The sequence below is a fragment of the Tachysurus fulvidraco genome, chromosome 19, assembly GCF_022655615.1.
Source record: "Tachysurus fulvidraco isolate hzauxx_2018 chromosome 19, HZAU_PFXX_2.0, whole genome shotgun sequence".
Taxonomy (NCBI): domain Eukaryota; kingdom Metazoa; phylum Chordata; class Actinopteri; order Siluriformes; family Bagridae; genus Tachysurus; species Tachysurus fulvidraco.
Genome location: NC_062536.1, coordinates 10,776,339 through 10,790,335, shown reverse-complemented (window position 1 = coordinate 10,790,335; position 13,997 = coordinate 10,776,339). Strand labels below are relative to the sequence as shown.

Below are 13,997 nucleotides of genomic sequence, written 5' to 3'. Positions count from 1 at the left end.
TGTAGTATTTAGTCTGAATTTTCATTGGACTAACAACCAATCGTAGCAATGAAGGCGGAATTTATCTGAATATAGGTGGGGAAAATAAAGTGACGTAGAAACATAAACCACTGCTGTGACTTTTCAAATTAAAAGCTTTAGAATCAGAATCAGAAGATCTTTATTGCCAGGTATGTTTTCGCATACGCTTTTTGTTCTAATACAGAACAAATTAAAAGCTTTAAGTTTAAAGCCACATTGAAACGATGCCAGTAATTCGTAACATAAACCAGCAAAACATAATTAGTGATTATATTTAGCCTGTATTTTCAAACAGTAAGACACAAAGATGTTTTCATCAAAGAAATTTTGCTTATTTTTATTTTTTGCTTAACACTTAGCAGAAAAATATCTGAATGTCTTTTTTTTGGGAGGTGTCATTATATAGTTAAGCCTAGAATAGACCTGCCCTTAATGTTTAAATGTATTTATACATAAGTTAATAAAGGTATATTTACACAATAGGAGATGTTATCATGAATAACAACACAGCTGTGATTTTGGTCTCAGGGACGAGCCAAAGCTGATAATACAACCTTGTGTGTTCTATTGCTTTTATACAACAGCTTACAAATTAAAAATGATTGTAAATCACAGAAACAATTATTCCAGTCATATAGAATTATTATCTATTATTAATATTAGGTATTTTATTTAGGTAAAAAAAAAAAAAAGGTATTTCTACCACAAATGTCTTTTTTTTACTTGACATGTTTCTATATTATGATGCTGTTTTAAGTGGTAATGATTATTACCATTCTTCTTCTTCTTCTTCTTCTTCTTCTTCTTTTATTATTATTATTATTATTATTATTATTATTATTATTATTATTATTAATGATATTATTATTGTGTGTATGTGTGTGTGTGTGTGTGTGTGTGTGTGTGTGTGTGTGTGTGTGTTTATTCTATCCAAGGTGTATTCCGGCCCAGTGTTCACAGGATACAGTTATTGTAGACTAACAAATTAGCATTATATGATTTTTTTTTTATTACATTGGTACAGCTCAACTCTCAGTAATCGACATCACCCAACCTGTCTACAACTCTTTGTTTAGTAGCTCCTGTTTTGTTGTTAGAGCATAGTGCATTCTACAGGACATGTGGTGCATTACGTTACAATACCCCAGCAAGTCATGGGTGGAGCTTTGCTGGTGTCAGCTGGGTGGGAACAACAACAGGTGAAATACAAGTATGGATGGAGATGGGTGGAGTGAAACAGAGGAAGAGCAAGCAGGAGCAGAGAGCACAAGTCAGTCAGGAGAAACAGGTAGATGTCGGAAAGTTGTCAACATAGTTTTGATCATCTCTACAAAGGCATATTCTTCTTCAGACCTCCCCAGTATTTTTGAAGATGGCAAGGAACCTTGTTTTTACAGGTAGATTGCTTTGTGTTTTATACATACTGTAACTCTGAATTTACTGATAGAGGGCATCATAATCATTGCCTCCTCTTCTATCCCAGCATCAACACTGAACATTGGACTGGATGTGCGAGTCTGACTGAGCAGCCCGCTGGAATGGATCAAGAAGACTGCTTCGATTTCTTGTTCAAGATTATTTTAATTGGAGACACAGATGTTGGAAAAACATCTGTGATTCAGAGATTTAAGACTGGGAACTTCTCTGAGAGGCAGCAGAGCACTATCGGAGTGGACTTCATTGTTCGAACCCTCAACATCCAAGGCAGAAAAATAAAGGTCAGTTTAATTAATTTAAGATGTGCTTGTTTTAATGGCACAATTTTTCTGGTGTTTAATTTTAAAGTTTTATCAAAAAGGGAACAACTTCAGTTGCGGAACTTGTTCTGCTAAGTTAGGTATTTATCACTATATAGGTGCGTCCATTCAAGGCAAAGTCATTTTTAGACCTTGAAACAAACTTGTCAAACCAGCAGCACTAACAACCAACCTGCTCTACAGGTTTACTGTAAACCCACATCCCACATTGTTCCCCTGCACACCTTAAGGTCTCTTAACTGACCATGCTTTAACCAACCACTGAAATAGGCAGGATTTTGTGTGTTGGTTACATTCAGTAGTAAGACATCTGTCTGTGAGCAGCGTGAGTGACAGAGTTATCTAATGCTGAGTATTTTCACCTGTTAGAGTTTAAAAAATGTGTTAACATTCAGGGACTGAAAGAGTGGAATCTTTGGTATGTTCAACCGTCACTTGCAGTACAGGATTACAGGCTCTGGATTCATTCAGATGTCAGTGAAATCTATAACCGTTAGAGGATAATGTTACAGATTATTCTTATAGAATACTGGACCGCCAGGATATATCACATTTCCAAACACCAAATACCCCAATGTTAGAGTAAATGAAAGTTTAACATTTGTTTGGTACAGTTTACTTCTCTTTGACTGCCATAAACCAGATTTTCAGTGCAGTCAGAGAGATAATTGTAGGGCGAAATACACACCCAGACTTAGAAACAATGTCTGACGTGTATAAGCTAAGTTAGCTTATCAAGAAGGAAATTATTATTCAGAATTAATCTTTATTATCAGGCTGGGTTACTTTCCCATCTAAAATAGCATATTCATCATATTAACAGACTAAATTAGATTCAACTGAGTTAGAGGAAATATCGTTTATTTGTTCATGCTGTAATGAACAGGGAATTATGCTAAACCCTGATTAGGCAGAACCGGTGATTTTCCATGTGGCATTCCTAACAGAAGTATGAAGTAAATAAAATAGTATTTGATTATTTAGGTTTTTTTTTATTAATATTTAACTTTTTATTACTTTAATCCTTAAGGTGTCTTACTGAGGTGATGTAATGGCTTAGAAGGTAGAAGGAATAGAAGGTTGATCACAAAAGGCTAACATTAAAAAAATACTGATATAATATCACATAAAATATTGAAAAGTAGCTCTATAGGAGAACACAGACAGGTGAGAATGGGACACGGTTTAGGATAGAGTCTGGTGTGAAAGTTGCAGGTGTGTTAGGTTGCTATAGCACAGCAGGTCTTCAGAGAGCTGCAAACTCTCAGTGGGATGTGAGGCACATGAAGCAGTAATTCACATCTATTCATCTTCAGACCCCTACAAAATGACAGGAATGCTATATGTACTTTTTATGAACCATTCAAAATGGCATAAATAATATAATATAACATGTTATTGCATATTAACTACTATGGATAATTCAGTAAGTATATTGAAACTAATCTGAAATAATAATAAATAAAACCTGATGTGTATAGCAGCTGACAGGTTATTTGAGGTCTTTTTCTTACGCAGTTTTCTCACAATATCTAAATACCACTACAAACTACACAATCTATTTCTCCCCTTAATGTACAGAGGAAACTGTCCAGATGAATGAAGGTATTTGAAGCCAGCCACCTTTGCACCAAACACATTTAAAGGAAAGCACTTATTACCCTGCTCTGTTTACGTAAAAGTCCCTGAAGTTCCACTAATTAACCGAGGCAAAACCAAATCTCCTGAGATGACAGATGTGAAAATGACAACCCTGCTGAAAAATCAGGCTTGACCATGCCACAGTCTGATAGATCATTAAACTGTCTGTGAGCTGCTGTGATAAATGAATTTCCCCACTGGAGATCAATAAAGTTTATATCTTATCTTATCTTACAGCTGTTATAGTGCTGGTAACTGGAAACTTAAGTAATGGTAAGTAATGCATAATAATGCATACAGTAATGATGTTGTAGATCTCAGTATGGCAATTATAAAAAAAGAAAAAAGGAATGATCACTTTAGTAAAATAACATTGGCGCTGGTGAATATTAGGCTAGGAATTATTGCTGAACTTGGCAGATTATTAGACTAACCTGGATTACAGATATCCTCAACAAAGGGTAAAACCTTATACAGTGACACCACTCATGACCTAGAATCTCAGAACTGATTTCTCTCAGGAGCTTTTTCCTTCCTTACACTTGCACATGCAGATTCTTCTGGGACTTTCTCTTGGAAGAGTCTAACTTCATGTCCTTTATCACAGATGCAGGTTTGGGACACAGCAGGACAGGAGCGTTTCCGCACCATCACACAGAGCTACTACCGCAGTGCTCATGCAGCTATGATCACCTACGATATCACCCGCAAATCCACGTTCAATGCTGTACCACAATGGATCAAAGAGATGGAGCAGTATGGAGCTGCCAATGTCCTAATGGCCATCATAGGTAAGTTTAGTTTAAAACAGCTCTTGCATCTTGAGAATTCTTATATCCAGAGTTTTACAGGTGATTAATTACAAATTAACCTCATCATATCCGGTGCCACCTAGGCCTTAGGAAAACTGTACTCATCATAACCCATGTCTTTATAGTGTATATCTTCTGTGAAATGCACAAAATTAACCCATCTATTTACATTTGCAGGTAACAAGTGTGATCTGGAGTCTGAGAGAGAGGTTGAGTTTAATGAAGCATGCACACTAGCGAAGCAAAAAGGAATTGTAGTAGCACTGGAAACCTCAGCAAAGGAAGCCCAGAATGTGGATCAAGCCTTCATTGTGATGGCACGTGAGCTACTGGCAAGCAATGGACTGGCTGTAAAGGAGGACGGTTATTACATGGATTCTCCACACATATTACTGCAATCCAACACCAAAGCAATTAACAGTCCCACAAACACAGAGGAGAAAAAGACATGCGAGTGTTAACACTGGACTTTTACTTTTAAGTTTACACTTTTTTGATTCTAATTTTTGTTCATTCCAAACTAAAGCGAGTTCATTTTAATTACAAACTATTTTCATCTCACCGTCTGACACTGTTTTACTGTCGTTGGTGAAACATACTACAAATATATATTTTTCATATCAGACTCCAACAATAAATATTGCGAAGCAGATATACAGTTAACCTCTCAATAGCAGCACTTTTAAGTGTTTAATTTTGTTTAGTAAGTTTATTCACACAGCTGACTGATATACATCAAGCACATTAAAAACACGGTATACTTTATGTAGTATCACCAGAAATATTCCTATGTAGCACGTCGCCAGACAAACAAATTTAACTGGGGTTTACAAATAAAGGAAATGATAAACGCTGAACATGGAGGTATTTCATTGTCACTTCAGTTATTTATCCCTTGTAGGTACATATTGATATGATGATTTTGTAGACACCACAAAGTGTTCCTGAGGTTGATGTCTATGTTCGGATTGATTTGCTGACTGTGATATTAAACTAAGATTTTTAGCCAGTGGCTTTACTCTTTTACTACACAACAGTGCTCTCTGAAGTGTACCGTGTAAACCTTCACATTACAAGCCTGTAGAATCTGACAGAATGGAACAGTACATGCAATCAGTGTTATACATGATTAGTTTTTAATCATATACTGTGGACCAAAAAAAAAAAAACAATACAGCGAAGGGACAAAGACCTGTACTCCTTTCTGAAGGACTACACTGTAAAACTTAGTCAAACACAGGTATTCACAAAGTAAATTTATGCAAATGTATATAATATCCAAGTTTAGATTACAGACAACTGAATCTAAACAATTGTTGAACATAAGACACGTCAAGAAACCTGCACTTGAACAGTCTTCGCTTCCTGACTTCATTTTTAATTACATTACAATCATTTCTATAAATATATAGAAAAAACAGCCACTTTGTTACCTGGGGCACTTTGGGGTTCATGTAAAATGCAGACCTAACTGGTACAGAATTTAATCACAAACTGCTGAGGGAGAAAAATAAATAAATTAATTAATTGGGTTTTTCTTTTTTCTTTTTTCGGAGAAACACAAAAGATTTGTTGTACCCTAATGACATCAGCATAGTCTGTTTATTACCCAGCCTTCACAAAAACAAAGATCTTCAAATCCGTTAACATAAATGAGCTGTGAGCTCATTAACTTCCAAAATACTGTCCACTTTACTGGGAGCACCTTTACACCATTGGGCAGCAACACAATGCAAAAAAACTATGCAGATACAAGTTAGGTTAGCGCTTCAGTTAATCCTCATTTCAAACTCTCCAATATCTTGACACATCTGTATAATTTTTCTGCACTGCGCTGCTGTCACATGGCTGGCTGATCAGATAATTGCATGGATGAGAAGTTGGTGATACTTGCAAAGGTGGGAGGTGAAACTAATAAAGCACAGTGAGTGCGTGTACAAAAATCTCTCAACATTTGTTTTATTTGCTTATTGTCTTATTTACAATTCTATACCATCTTTAATTTTAGCATGGTGCGCCAGCGGTCTTTGATGTTAACTGCGGTGCGTCCTTTAAAAGGAAACGCACTTCTAATCTTCTCCCATCGTCCTTCACCATAACGAGCCACTCCTTTTTTCACCCACTCAGACTCTTCATCGCTCCATCTCTGCAACAGAAACATACGCCTGAGCAAATATCTCCTACATAACAGAAGGAAATTATACAGGTTTCACGCCAGGTTCTGGGACTGAAATCAAGCATTTCATGGATTTCGTGTGATATTTTTTTTTTCAAATACAGGATTTTATTTCATTTTACTTTATAACAGTAAAACTAATAAAAACTGCTCATCTTTCCTTAGTTGTTCAGTAGTCCATTGCTCTGCTGCTGTTTTACCCAAAACTTGTTTTTCATGTTTTAAAAATGAATTATTTTGGGCAACATATCTCATGAGTTTCACATGATTGCATACATATATTGCAATTTTGAATGGTCTGGGCTATAAAAAGGTTTACATTCCGATACAAATCTTTTTACACATACATCTTTAAAAGTAAAAAAAAAATAAAATCACTGAACGTGACGGCATCACTTAGATACTTCCCATGAGGAAAAAATAAATAAGTTAAATAAAGTTTAGATGAAATGATTAGAAAATAAAGATTTTTTAAATGAAGTATTTATGATTTATTTTAAACAGACATTTTCTGCATGAGAAAGCCTGCTTAATAAGACTTTAAAGTGCCATTGCATGTAGAATGAAATTCACTCACCTTCCTTTTGGAATGGCCATTACTTGATCTTTTACCTTTTAAAAAAAAGGCAGAAGGCAAATTTACTCAACAAAGCCTCTTTTCCAAATGGTCACTTTGTTTCTTAACGTTTTATCCACTTTAAACTTTGATATAGTCCTTTATTTTAGTAAGAATCTTGTTTTTACAGCCTTAATCAGGATTATACAACAGATCCTAGTCCAGCAACTGCATTATTACTTTGCTCATGAGAAGAAACATATGATCCTTTCCATAAGCAAGTCAGAACATCCAAGAATTGTACATAATATTGTCCAAGATGTATAATAGTATATTTTTTCAACTTCAAGACCTTCAGTTGTTTTAGTGGAAACAGAGAACAGCGACTCTTCATCACTCCACTCTTCCTGGGCTCCAGAGACATCCATCCAATGCTTCCTACAGCCCCAAACACATTACTTTATACTAATCACATATGAATACTCATTTTAGATAAACATTATTTTAGATCTCACTACAACGATTACAGCATTTGCAATGACACTAAATCATTAACTGACCATCAGCAGCAATTAGCTGCTTTTGGATGACACCAATCTCTCGAAATACACTGGAAAATTGTGTACCGACAGTTTGGAAGCAAATACACACCGTTTACATGTGGTCGCAGTCCGTTTTCCTGATGATGGAGAGTCTAGCACAATGCTTTCTACACTTTCTTCACTTACGCTCCGTGTGTGTGGCCTGAAGTACAGAAATCTGTTACTAATACAACAACTCAACAAAGTCACTGATCAACACAAGCTCTAGAACTGGGTGAAACTTCTTATTTAATGTATTTTTAAATGAGACTCACCTCTTTACTTGTTTCTGACCTTCCTTATTAGGTGTGGATTGGGCAGGAGGGCTGTTCTGCGCTCTGCTGTGGGTGGAACATTTCTGAGGCTGGTCAAGCTGCTGGTGGGAAGCAGGCTGTGGCTCAATGAGAATACTTCTCCTGTGATAAGCCAAAATGTATTGTTTTACAACAATAGGTAGAATATGAGGGAGCTGAAATCAGAATTAATAACAAACCAATGATAAAATCTAGCTGGAAAAAATATACGCTGAAATTAATGTAATAATTAAGTACTCGATCTTCTTTAATTTTGAAGTTACTTGCGTTTGCACAAATTTGTTTTGGTCATGGCATAAAATGCAATTACAGAATGATCCAATAGGCTTTAAATCTGGAGTTGTGAGCAGTGGAAAAAAGCAAAATGAGCACAGACCTAGGCTAAAAACAAAAAGATGTTATTAAAAAAAAATTGACAGTACAAATGGCAATACATCATGTATTAGTGGGTCACCTGCAAGAAGCTGGTCTGCGGTATTTCCGGACCGGTGGAGAGCTGACAGACTGCGAGCTGAGTGGATCCTCTCCATTAGAGTGCAGCTGCAGTGGACTGGGAGTCTGTTGAGAATCCGAGGCTTCGTTTTGATTTAAGACGCTGTCTTCCTCCATTACTAACTGTGCTACACTCACTGCAGATACAACACCAGAAGTCCTTCTTTTGTCATCCTCAGCAGAAGAAAGAGGTGGATGCTGGACATGTGTATCGATTAGTAAAGGTGTGTCCTTTGATCTTTCTTGCTCCTTTTGCACATGTTGGTTTGTGTAGTAATTTTGAGTCACATTCGTTTGGTCGCTGCCATCAGACTGTACACAGTGGCCAACACATCGCTGCTGAGACTGCAAATTGTCACTGGGGAGTCCTTCACATACACTCTGCTCCTTTTCTTCCAAAAACTCAAGTGGAGTCTCTGCGAGTTTGAGACAAAACTCCATGTTATGATCCGTGCCATTGTCCTGCTGTGCTTCACACTCCACCTCATCTTCCAGCTGATTGAAGGGGACAGAGACAGAAAAGTGCTCAGCAAGCTGTGGATAGATGGCCTTCAGGTTGCCCTGGGTCAGGTGCACTGTTACCAAAAGAGCTGGGGAACAAGCACTGTTGAAAGAAGAAAATAAATAAAGAAGAAAAGATAAATCATTTTCAATCCAATGCTCATTAAAGAGTGGATTCTACACCAAAATTACGGTGACTCTGGAATGCCAGCAGGGTCACCTTAATTTCTGTAAAACTAAATTTAACAAAAATATATTTTATCATCAAAATCGATTAAAGTAACACTCGTACAATTACTCAGGATCTCATATCTGCTTACAGTAACATTCAGTCATTCAGACAGTAATTATTTACACACCTTAGGTTACTTTTGGCCGGTGTGCTCCGCTGCGAATTAGATGGAGAATTTTGTGCACTGCCTGTTTGCTCACTGGTAGCATGGTCCTGTGTACATGACTGCACGTTGGTAGTCCTAACAGCTTGAGGCTTATGTACAGCCCCACTGTCTACAGTCCTTCCTTGTCTCGATAACTTGACCATCTTTAGAAAGAAAAAAAAAAGGTAAATGAATGTTGACCAGCATGACACTACAAAGAATAACCTTTAAACCCACAACAATGACACTGAAGGCTATGTATTATATGCAATGCTAGTTTTCACACTTATAAATGATCAGGATGGTGATGATACAGTCAGAAGATCATCTTTTGTTTTAGGAATGTTGACAGACATTGTCATTTCCTCATGGAGCTCAACTAGTGCTGGAAGATCTCACTTAAAATAATCATTGTGATTATTTAGTATAATATTAAAACGATTCATTATAAATATAGTGACATATTACATTCGTTAACAAAATGATGAAATTAATTAATTAAACTTAACAGTACAAACCACCATCACCACTGGGATATAAATGAAAGGTTTCTTAGTTAATCCATCAGGCAAGTAAAAGCTTCAATGTACTTGTCCAGTCCTGTATTGCAAAAGCCAACAGCAAGCAGTCTGGAAGGCAACTCTAAATAACTGCATAATTCTTTACTTGTATAAGCTGCTCTTAATGTCACAGTGAGTTTCATCCCTTTAAACTTTAAATATAGACAAGTCAAGACTCAAAAGAATAACCACAGTTATTAAGAGCTTGTCATTTAACACAGCAAGAGAAAACAACATCTAACATTTGTCAGTGAGCTGAAGAACTAGAGAACGGCCATCAAGCCTCAAAGCCATACCTTGACTAGAAAAGGCTCGGGAATGGGGTAGAGTTTCTCGATGAAATCCAGCATGTCCTGTTTGAATTCACTGTATGAATTCATATTCAGAACAGAATGCTTGCTGCATCGCCTTTTCATCAGATCTATATACAGCTTTTTCTACAAAACAGGAAGATAATTACATTATTATTCTTGAAATTAATATATTTGAAGAAAATACATTGTTTAAAAGTCTAAGAATGTCTGTGAACTCTCCTAAACTGGACCTGTAGCCCAGTACAATGTCAGTATTTACAAAAACAATATTACAAGCAGTTATCTACCTTGCCAGCTGAATCCATTCCTTTGGGAAAGTGTTTAAGCAGCATCTCTTGAGCTTTTTCAAATTGTTTGCTCTTTATGCAAACAACAATAAGCTGGAATACAGACAGACACCTGATTTGACGTTGTATTCCAGCACCAAGTCAAGACACAACAATAACGCAACAACTAATTAACAAAACATTCAATTTGATGATAAAAAGCTGGGAATTAAAGTCACTATAGGATAGTCTGTATATGTCAAGGAGCATTCTAAGTAAAATCTGCAAAAATAAACTTAAATAAAATTCTTTGCTTATAAAAAAGAGTTTTCTTTTAAAACCTAAATAGAAGTGCTCATTTTTCTCACATAAAATAAATCTCTATAAAAAAAAAAAGACAACTTGAAGTCACACTATTCAATAAAATCACATTGTAGTACTGTACTGCAGTTAGAGATTAGTTATTTACTTCAACCCCAAGTGGCCTGTAGCAGTACATTTACGGCATTTAGCAGACACCCTTATCCAGAGTGACGTACAACTGAGCAACTGAGGGTTAAGGGCCTAGCTCAGGGGCCCAGCAGTGGCAGCTTGGTGGACCAGGGGTTCGAACTCATGACCTTCCGATCAGTAGCCCAACACCTTAACCACTGAGCTACCCCATCCCCATTTTGAAAATGTATACATTTCCTACCTTTTTTACTTAACTCAGATACATTTTTAAAAATCAATCATCTGTTATAGTTATCCTTGTCTCACATTTTAGAAAGTACTGAGGTCTCACCATTTCCCTGATTGATGTGTGAACTTGTTCAAGTAAGTTTTGGGCAACATCCATTTCTGTACAGATAGACTCCAGCACACTCAGTGCTGATTCTAAAGGTGTTAGAGGCTTCTGAAATGTAACATCTGCATAAAAAATAGCAATGAGAGAAGTGAAATAAATAAAATAAGATGCACTTTAAATAGAATATCACTTACCAAGATTGTCCCCGTCGTTTATCCGTGAGAGGAACTGCATGAATCGCAGTTTGATGGTCAAGTCAGTGTGTCCATCAATGGGTCTGACCACCAAACCTGTATTTATTTTAAACATACAGGTAGTACACAAACACCAATGTGTTGAGCTGGACAGAGTAAAGCAGTGCTGCATTGCTCTGACACGATTATTGGTAGGTAGTTAAACAGCATGGCAGGTAAAGTAGGAAGATGTTAATCAAAGTAAAAACAGACACTATATGGTCAAAGGTTTGAGGACACCTGAATGTCACACCCAAACCTGGTTCTTCCTCAAACTGTTTAAACAAAAGTTAGAAACACACAATTGTATCAAATGTCTGTGTGTGCTGAGGCTGTATGATTTCCCCTCCAAGAGGCATAAACCTGTTCCAGTATGACACTAATCTTGCGTACAACATGGGCTGTCCTGCAGAGACCTAACCTCTACCTCACTGAACACCTTGGGGATGAACAGGAACAGACCTGAGCACCAAACATCACTGCCTCGACTTTTGGGGCTTAATCAACTCAAATCTCTTCACAGCGCGAACTAAAATGCAGAAGAAAGTCTTCTCAGAGGATTGTAGGTCATTATAATAGAAAAGGATGTCTGACAATCAACTATGGATGTCCTGGTCATGTCTCCAGCAAACTTTTACCCATACAGTTGACATGTTGATGAAAGAGAACTTACAAAATGATCATAAATCATTATTATGGACAATGAAGATTACATTTGGAGTTTAATAATAATAATAATAATAATAATAATAATAAAATAATAATAAGGCATTCAGTATGGAGTTGTCCTTTAATACACAAGAAGAATAGTCTAATATATATATATATATACATACATACACACACACACACACACGTGTGTTCTTGTCTTGTCAATGTCATCCTGTTACACTGTGGAGCTTCTGTCACTAAAATTCCTCGTAATAAAGATCTTTCTGATTCTGATTCTGAGAAGCAATTCAATTTATTGGACTCACCTGATTATACTTGTAATGCAATTAAATGGGTTAGTGCTTGGAAACAAGTACATTATTTAAAAAAATGGGCAGATTTACAAACAAACAAATAAGTAAATATTTTTTAACCAATTACAAGTCAGAATTCTATCCAGTTACAAGGAGAGATTACAGTTAAGCTGTTCTTGTTATTGTTGACTAACTTTATATCCTAACTCTGCTGTATAACGCTTCTGTTTTATATTCGACTTCATAAACAGGAAACAAAAAGCAAAATAAAAAGTGAAGTTTACATGCTAACTAGTTAGTATTAACTACTTAGCATTAACTAGTTAACTAAGCTCTAGCTAACTAGTTTAGCATTAGCCTCTGAACACAACTTACTTTCGATAAGGTTCCTGAGCTGGGAGAAGTTCTCATAGTCTTCATTTCTAAACGCCTCGAAAGCTTTAGAAACGTAAAAGTCGAAGCTCCAGCGGTTGATGATTTGCTCGTCACTAATTTGTTTGTTTCCGTTTCTGCTTGACGACGCCATTGTCATGTTACTTCACAGCTTTTCACATGGCGCGAATCTTCTTCTTCTTCTTCTGATTTTTATTGGCGGATGGCAAACCAACTTTAGGTGCATTTACCGCCACCTACTGGACTGGAGTGTGGAGCGCATAATGGTTTGGAAGATAAATAAATAAATAAACTAAAAATTATTAATACAACTGTATGTTAAATTCTATTGATCAGTTTTTTTTTGTTTTAAGAAAACAACTAATTCCTGGAATATCCTAAACTGTTGATTCGTTTCCTAATAGAACCCGAAGGGAGAAATCATTTATACCAAACGATCGTAGTGCTTGAATTAATTTATTTCTTGCTCCTGCATATGCATCACACTCTATAAGTACATGCTCTACTGTTTCTGCTTGACCACACTTATCACAATTTCCATTTTTAAATCATGTTTACCCATTTTATATAGACTCTGATTTAATGCACAATGTCCGAGACACAGTGCGAATGTTCTTCTTCTCCTGCATTTTTTTTATTTTCGGGGCTGCAAAACGAGAGCAGGTTTATAGCGCGCCCCCTGCAGGACTGTTTACTTTTAATTCACACCAGATAAATTAGACAGATATAATTTGGATCTGAATTATTATTATTATTATTATTATTATTATTATTATTATTATTATTATTATTATTATTATTATTATTATTAATAATAATAATAATAATAATAATAATAATAATAATAAGAATAATAAGAATAATACGTCCAGTACACAGAGACAACAAGATGAGAATACAAAAAATGCACATGTAAAAAAATATAAAAAATAAATAAATAGGTAAATAAATAAATAACAACAACAACAACAACAATAATAATAATAAGAAGAAGAAATTCTAAAATAAATAAACTGTATGTTCAGTTGTGATATAGATGGTAGAATGCAATGGAATAGAATAGAATGATATGCAGGGATGCACTAGGATGGAGATGGTGACAATTAAATGTAAGGTTATTGCACATTGTTATTGCATAATGGTGGGAACATTTAACTGTTTATGAGATACATTGGCTGGGATAAGAAACTGTTGTGAGAAACTTGTGCCCCTTTGTGCTGGTGTTTGGGCTCTGTATCGCCAGCCAGATGG

The 13,997-nt window shown here is 36.0% G+C and overlaps 2 protein-coding genes across 3 annotated transcripts; one reads left to right on the top strand and one right to left on the bottom strand.

Annotated features, from left to right (window-relative positions):
• Positions 1-50: 50 nt before the first annotated feature.
• Positions 51-5,240, top strand: LOC113645594 (ras-related protein Rab-19-like). The gene is made up of 5 exons (XM_027151296.2): positions 51-170; positions 957-1,418; positions 1,505-1,739; positions 4,027-4,210; positions 4,409-5,240. The coding sequence occupies exons 2-5, from the start codon at positions 1,234-1,236 to the stop codon at positions 4,690-4,692; spliced, it is 888 nt and encodes a 295-aa protein (XP_027007097.1). The 5' UTR covers positions 51-170; positions 957-1,233; the 3' UTR covers positions 4,693-5,240.
• A 936-nt stretch (positions 5,241-6,176) lies between these two features.
• Positions 6,177-12,936, bottom strand: terfa (telomeric repeat binding factor a). Of its 2 annotated transcripts, none has more exons than XM_047803817.1 (12): positions 12,729-12,936; positions 11,350-11,445; positions 11,153-11,277; positions 10,390-10,482; positions 10,085-10,225; positions 9,211-9,392; positions 8,313-8,954; positions 7,820-7,960; positions 7,615-7,722; positions 7,316-7,401; positions 6,985-7,019; positions 6,177-6,377 (listed from the first exon to the last, which is right to left on the bottom strand). In XM_047803817.1, exons 1-12 carry the CDS (start codon positions 12,883-12,885, stop codon positions 6,219-6,221), a joined length of 1,965 nt encoding a protein of 654 aa, XP_047659773.1. In that variant the 5' UTR covers positions 12,886-12,936; the 3' UTR covers positions 6,177-6,218. The 2 variants fall into 2 exon arrangements, with proteins under 2 accessions (XP_047659773.1, XP_047659774.1); XM_047803818.1 differs by having other exon boundaries at positions 7,615-7,707.
• Between the last annotated feature and the right edge of the window lie 1,061 nt (positions 12,937-13,997).

Bases quoted from the DNA above. Each gene is read 5' to 3' on its own strand.
- LOC113645594 (XM_027151296.2), top strand. From the start codon at position 1,234: ATGGATGGAGATGGGTGGAGTGAAACAGAGGAAGAGCAAGCAGGAGCA. The intron at 1,419-1,504 runs GTAGATTGCTTT...CTTCTATCCCAG, and splicing joins AAGGAACCTTGTTTTTACAG to CATCAACACTGAACATTGGA. The intron at 1,740-4,026 runs GTCAGTTTAATT...CCTTTATCACAG, and splicing joins TCCAAGGCAGAAAAATAAAG to ATGCAGGTTTGGGACACAGC.
- terfa (XM_047803817.1), bottom strand. From the start codon at position 12,885: ATGACAATGGCGTCGTCAAGCAGAAACGGAAACAAACAAATTAGTGAC. The intron at 10,483-11,152 runs GTGAGACCTCAG...TCTGTATTCCAG, and splicing joins ACACATCAATCAGGGAAATG to CTTATTGTTGTTTGCATAAA. The intron at 9,393-10,084 runs GTATGGCTTTGA...TTCTTTCTAAAG, and splicing joins CCGAGCCTTTTCTAGTCAAG to ATGGTCAAGTTATCGAGACA.